Source organism: Salvelinus namaycush, chromosome 17 (genome assembly GCF_016432855.1).
Source record: "Salvelinus namaycush isolate Seneca chromosome 17, SaNama_1.0, whole genome shotgun sequence".
Lineage (NCBI taxonomy): Eukaryota > Metazoa > Chordata > Actinopteri > Salmoniformes > Salmonidae > Salvelinus > Salvelinus namaycush.
The window spans coordinates 36,666,362-36,673,398 of record NC_052323.1 but is presented as its reverse complement, the minus strand read 5'-3'; the positions used below and the strand labels follow the sequence as shown (position 1 = coordinate 36,673,398).

The window sequence follows — 7,037 nt, the reverse complement described above, 5'->3', positions numbered from 1 at the left end:
ATATCACTCGTGTGAATTGGAAATGTGTTTTTTACTCCCCCTGAGACACCCATGGAGAGTGGGGTCTTGGCCAGGGTCAGCCATTATCAACAGCGACCCTGGAGCAATGGGGTTAAGTGCCTTGCTCAAGGGCACATTCGATCTGATCATCTGTGAAGTGTGCCTGGCCATGAAAACAACCTATACTAGGACATGCCTTAAGTCTCCGTCTTCCAAGTTCACAGATTCACAGAGGAACACAAATTCAATTCAAGTAATTTAGTTGAAGGCCCAATGCAGCCGTAAAAAAAACAAAAACAATATCAAATAATTTCTGCGTAACAATTAAGTACCTTAGTGTAATAGATTTCTATTTAAATGGACAATGATAGCTTTTTAGCAAAAACTACATCTCAAGCAAGACTTTTCCAAGGACTGTCTGGGAGAAGTCTGAGTGAGGAGGGGGAAACAGAAAACTAGCTGTTCATGAGGCGATTCGATTAATCTGGCCCATGGGCCCAGGTAGGCGTGTTTTGCACCGGGTGAAAGTTGATTGCCTTCATTTTGAAACCGGTCTGCCTCCCAGGCATTGGTCTATTAACTCATTTACTGCATGGTGATGTTACTATGGAAAGCCAAAACTCCCGCCCATGCAAACCTTCTAATTAGGTCCTTTGTAGATTGTATTTTCAACCGGCCAACTATCAGGAAATAAATAACACTGATAAATGTTTTTAAAACTTTTCCAGTGTTAGTTTCATCAGCTGTTGTACAATATAATACAAAACACAGGAAAACATTTTTTGGACTGCACTGGGCCTTTAATGTTAAAATGTACATTTCTAAGTTTAGATTAGGAATGTACCTTAGAGTAATGTGAGTGCATTTTTTCTCAAGAGCAATGGAAAGCAATGTAAATGTTGAATCAGACAGCAAGAAATAGCTTTCCAAGCTTCCCAAGAAGCTAGCTAGGTGTCATGTAGTTTACAGCACTAGTACAGTTCAGTTTTCACTTCCGTTTCCTCAGTAAAATGGGTCCACACATATAGGGCCCAGACGTCATACTTTTAGGGCGTGGACCTAGTTAGCGAGATAGGCGCTAGCTAGCAGAAAAAGACCGACCTGATATCGATGCACAGCTAGCTATACTAGCAATCCTGGTTGTGATAATATTGCCACTGTATCCAAATTAACAGGTAGCTATGTCTATTTTTCAACGAATATGATTTGTGATATTACCTTTACCTTGTGAGTCCTTGCTTGCGGTTTATGCCATCAAATTTGATCAAGCTACTGGTAGCAAGCCAGGTAACTAACGCCAGGCCTGCCATTTGTGTATGACTGTCTCAGGATCAAATTATGATCTAATAACGTTAGCCAAATTAACTTCATCTAGCTATTTTGTTAGGTGCAATCATGTGTTTCATGATAATGAATTTAGCTACTGTAGCCAGCTAAATGTATTTAACTCACGTTAGCTACTAGCAACAATGCGCTAGCTAAATTCACAATGTGCTAGTATTGTTAGATAGCTACCAGCTAGCATTTGCAGCAATTTAAAAAGTCTAACGTTACAAGACATGATTAGCTAGTTAACTGCATTCACTTACCTAAAAGTAAAATACAATTTAGATGGCCAGCTAGCTAACTAGTTACGTAGTTAAATATTATTAGCCAAGTAACGTAGGCTAGTTGAGTAAAGGTAGCTAGTTAATTTACGTTTAAAAAAAACAACTAGGCAAGTCAGTTAAGCACAAGTTATTATTTACAATGACGGTCAAACCCGGACGATGCTGGAACAATTGTATGCCGCCCTATGGGACTCCCAATCATGGCCGGATGTGATACAGCCTGGATTCGAACCAGGGACTGTAGTGACGCCTCTCTCACAGCGATGCAGTGCCTTAGACTGCTGTGCCACTCAGGAGCCCCGTTACAAACATACCAATATACTTCTTTACTTTCCTCAGGTTTAAAATAATACCAACCATGTCTGATGGAGAGGGTTACGTGGTGCGTGTGAGAGGTCTACCATGGTCCTGCTCTGTGGATGAAATACAGAGGTTCTTCTCAGGTAACACCTTTACGATAACACCTGCTTGATACTACACGTTTATAGCCTCTCACAGCTGAGATAACTGTGAGTCCCTCTAACCTCTTCTTGGTATATAGATTGTAAAATCGCCAACAATGGCACCAGCATCCATTTTACCTCCACACGTGAGGGCCGACCCAGCGGAGAGGCCTTCGTTGAGCTGGAGAACGAGGATGACCTTAAGATCGCTGTGAAGAAGGACAGAGAAACCATGGGCCACAGATATGTGGAAGGTGTGTGTCTCTCTGTTTGTGTGTTTTTGTGTCAATGCAAGTTTTGAAGTTTCAATGTTTGCAGCAGAAGCATAATATGTGCCTTGGGACCTCACTTTGGGCTACATTTCTCAGCTGTTTACATTGTGTAGCACTATCAGTAGTGACTGTATATGTTGACTTGTATTTTCTCAGTGTTCAAATCCAACAATGTGGAGATGGACTGGGTGATGAAACATTCTGGTTCAAGCAGTCCAGAGGCGACTGGAGACGGCCTGGTCAGGCTCCGAGGCCTCCCCTTCGGCTGCAGCAAGGAGGAGATCGTCCAGTTCCTCTCAGGTACTAGTAGCTTGGTTCACATGAACAGCCCCATAACAGCCTGTAGGAGTAGGTGACCGTCCTCAGCCCTCATCAATGATCCAGGATTATTTACGTTTTTTAGACATTTAGCAGACAGTCTTAACCAGAGCGACTTACATTATACAGGCTATAATTTGTCCAGGATTTCCCCCATCACCTAATTTTCTCTATCACTGCTTTGGCCCCAACCAATACTTACATTTTTTAAATTTTATTCTGTACAATAATTTGACCAATCAGGCCTGACATGCTAGTCTCTGTCACTCTCATTGACAGTGGTCCTTTAATTCATCCCATTGGGACAATTATAGAATGGGTGGGTACTAAAGGTAACGCAAGTACCGCCAGAGCCACTCCTTTTCATTCCTTGACACCTACAGTCTCTTCTGTATCCTCTTCTCTCTCCTTTTCTCTTTCGCTCACTCTTTCCTCTCATCCTCCTTTATGTTGCAGTAAAATTTAAGTACCATGAATGGTCATTGACTCATTGGTTAAAAACACTCACCAGGTGTGTACATAACATAATGTATAGTTTTCATTATTTTTATATTTTTTAAATCTATCATACAAAATAAATAAAGCAACAACAGAGAAAGATCTCTTTCTGTAACTGGGCATGTGATTTACTGTGTCCCCCACTGGGGTTATCTGTCCTTGGGTTGAAGGGTTGGAAATCGTGCCAAATGGGATAACATTGCCGCTGGACTTCCAGGGGAGGAGTACGGGGGAGGCCTTCGTGCAGTTTGCTTCACAGGATATAGCTGAAAAGGCTCTAAAGAAACACAAGGAAAGAATAGGGCACAGGTGGGGATGGATGGTTGGTTGGCTGGATAAAGTTGCATTTCTTATGGTGTACAACTTATAAACATTAACCACAGGTATAACTGACTGACACTCAACAGAACAGTAAAAAGTGATATCTGTTCATTTAAGACAACACATACTCAGATATTGACTGTAAAGACACATAGTTACAATATTAGATCAAAACACACTAACACTCATTCACTCACAGCAGTCGTTGGGAAAATGAAGCACATTCTCTTGTTCTTAAACCATTGGGAGATAGATCATATTCTGAGTTTAGTGCCGAGGTGACTTGTAAGATCTCAGGTTCGTCACCAAGTTTGGTTGAGAGTGCAGAGTAAAAATTGCAGTTTAATTTGGCATATCCATTTTACCCTGATTCTTAAGAGTGAAACTGATTGGTTCCTGGGCACTAAACATCAGTACAGGTAGCCAATGGATGGACAGACATACAATTCTCCCAGGTGTTCTAACTCACTGAGGGCCATTCAACATGAGGACAAGGACCCCGCCCACTGTCACTCACAGGTAATGCTCAGAGAGTGTGTCTCCATGGATAACAACAGGACAATGACCACAACAGGGACACAGATTGTACTGTAACCTCAGTGTTAACTGTATCGGGTACCTGCAGGTGACCATAAGAAAAGTGCCTGTTGTACTGTCAAGGCTTTATACTACACAGTATACTGTTACCCACTAGATCAAGTCTCACCTACCTACGGAACAGTAGTGCACGTGGCAGCACCTGGCCTCAATAACCCAACTTTATCAGTACTCTCAATGACCAGTAACTACAGAAAAATGTCAGCTCATCACCTGCATATTGAACATCCAACTTTATTGGTGCCCTTTGCATTTGAACACACATTGATTCAGCCTGAGGTGCTGTACAGTAGCTAGCTGTAGTCTACACCTCCTCCTGTGTGGTGGGGTCTTCATGGTGATGTGTGTACTGTATGTGTCTCAGGTACATTGAGATCTTCAAGAGCAGCCGTGCTGAGGTGAGGACCCACTACGAACCCCAGAGGAAACCTATGGGGATGCAGAGACCGGGGCCCTATGACAGACCGTCTGGGGGCCGTGGGTACAACATGATGGGGGGCCGAGGAGGGGGCTCTTACGACAGGGCCAGACGCGGAGGCTATGGTGGAGGTGTGTGTGTAATGTCTACCCAGTGTAAGAAGATAGTGTGTTTGTTTTTGATCATCTGAATGGATTAAGAGGGAACGATGATCAGTCAAAAAGGGTCATGATTATGGATCATAACACAATGGTCTCAGTCATACTCTTCCTAGCCCTCTATGTACATTTCTATCATGATGAGAGACTGTATATGCCTCAATGTTCCAGACCAGTGTCTCCATAACTATGGTGTGTGTCTAACATCAGGTGTGTCTGATGGGCGGTATGGTGACAGTAGCTCCTCCTTCCAGAGCACCACAGGTCACTGTGTTCACATGAGGGGTCTGCCCTACAGAGCCACAGAGACTGACATCTACAATGTGAGTTCTAGGATCTTCTACTAAGAATGGTCTGTGTGAGAGACGGTGAGAATAACACACTGCTTCCTCCCTCCCTCTGTAGTTCTTCTCTCCTCTGAACCCAGTGAGAGTGCATGTGGAGATCGGTCCAGACGGCAGAGTGACAGGAGAGGCTGACGTGGAGTTTGCTACACATGAGGATGCTGTGACAGCCATGTCGAAGGACAAGGCCAACATGCGTGAGTCTGTCTTTGAAGTTATTTTGTTTTGAGCCGGCCACAGCTATTATGAAAGGCACTTTAAAATGTACCCCCCCCCATCCCTCTCCTTCCCCATAATTCCTCCTCCTTGCCCCCCCAGCATTCCTTCCTTATTTTCCTACCTTAATATGATTAAATCCATGTACTAACCAGCTGTGTCCTGCAGAGCACCGCTATGTGGAGCTGTTCCTCAACTCTACAGCAGGGGGCAGTAATGGCTCGTACGGCAGTCCGATGCAGGGGGGTATGGGGAGCCAGTCCTCCTATAGCAGTGGAGGGCTGAGCTCTGGATACTCTGGAGGCTACAGCAGCCAGGGCAGCATGGGAGGTTACAGTGACTATAGTGAGTATCAGCTCTATAAAACACACCCCCTGTTCACATGTACCTCCACCACTGTTGACTAGCCTTGTATGTCTGTATCTGCGTATGACTTGAACTATCAAGCTTTACTGTGTGTGACTTCTGAACTCCTCGGTCCTATAGTGTGTATCTCTCTCCTGTCAGGTAACCAGGGCGGTATGAGCAGCAGTTACTATAGCGGCGGTGGACGAGGAGACAGGAGTTCCAATGGACTGGGGGCAGGATGGGGGATGTAGTTCTTCAACCAAGCATGTGTTCGGCTAGAATTGTAGTTCTCACCTGGATGTTTCGTATTAATGATTGAGGCCCCTTTGATGTTTTGTTTTCACCCTCTCCTACTGTTGTTAGTGACATGACCGTGGTCGGAAGGCTTGTTTCATCAGCGTTACCTGGAAGATTCAAATAACCAACTGTGATTATGACTGTCTGTTTCTTTAACCCACAGTTCACCTTATGTTGACCGTGAAGGGTTGCGGGAAACTCTAGTTAATTCAGAAAGTAAACCAATTCCACATTTTTGTAATTGAAAAGCAATTGGCCCCATCGTGGCAGTTCTGTCTCTGAGTGGATGAACCAACACACTTCTGTAAATAGACTTCTAGATGTTTTCTTTTCTCCAGTAGGTGCAAAAATATCTTGACTTTCTGTCAAAGTCTGAAACAATGTCAAAATAGTGTGAGGTTAACATGGTGAACAAAGCGCATGTTTGTTTTATAATGAAGATTGTTATGAGGGATGGATACTTATTTAGCAAACAAACCTTTAAGTTTATAAAGGTTTCTTTCTACTGCCTATGTGGAATTTTCTCTTTGTATTTCTTGTAAGGTGCACAAGAGTAAATACAATTTGAAGATCGATAAATGTCTTTGTCCTGTTTGACGTGAGTGGTTTCTTAAACAGTCAAGAAACAACACATTCAGATAGGTTTTATTAAATTAGATATCTATATAGAAAACATGTTGCCCCAATGACTTGGCAGAAATTGGCTGTTTAGTAGCACTAGTCACAATCAATCCACAAAATGATCGTTATTTATATACATTCTAAAATAGACCTTTCTTGATATGTTAACATTCTGTAGTCATTTACAAAAAAAAAAAAAAAGGCCTGTAACAAATCCACAATTGTTCAGCCAGGCAGGTTGAGGAAATAAACTTGATTCTTTCACTTCCATTGAAGCAAAGGAACCATGTGAAACTATATATAATCGCCACAGAGACAATTAAATCAGGAGTTTTGATAAGGTCTATAAGTGAATCAACAATGATATTATTGAAGGTCAGTTCATCTACTAACATTTTCCCACAATTGTGACATTGCTGCATACTGGGTCATTAATAATACAACAAATACTGACATGTTCCAATACTCTACCGCCCTTCAACTATCATTTCAAATTCAGCATCCTAGAGGAATATGGAGATAATGACAATTAGCTGGCTAACTAATTGTATTCTTTATCTTACTTTGTGAAATCCA

At 42.6% G+C, this 7,037-nt stretch overlaps 1 protein-coding gene across 2 annotated transcripts; it reads left to right on the top strand.

Moving 5' to 3' along the window:
• The first annotated feature begins 1,043 nt into the window (after window positions 1-1,043).
• LOC120062578 (heterogeneous nuclear ribonucleoprotein H-like) lies at window positions 1,044-6,423 on the top strand. Of its 2 annotated transcripts, none has more exons than XM_039012655.1 (10): window positions 1,044-1,175; window positions 1,950-2,053; window positions 2,152-2,307; window positions 2,482-2,625; window positions 3,312-3,450; window positions 4,424-4,608; window positions 4,846-4,958; window positions 5,041-5,176; window positions 5,364-5,540; window positions 5,703-6,423. In XM_039012655.1, the coding sequence occupies exons 2-10, from the start codon at window positions 1,969-1,971 to the stop codon at window positions 5,792-5,794; spliced, it is 1,227 nt and encodes a 408-aa protein (XP_038868583.1). In that variant the 5' UTR covers window positions 1,044-1,175; window positions 1,950-1,968; the 3' UTR covers window positions 5,795-6,423. The 2 variants fall into 2 exon arrangements, with proteins under 2 accessions (XP_038868583.1, XP_038868584.1); XM_039012656.1 differs by having other exon boundaries at window positions 5,699-6,423.
• The last annotated feature ends 614 nt before the right edge of the window (window positions 6,424-7,037 follow it).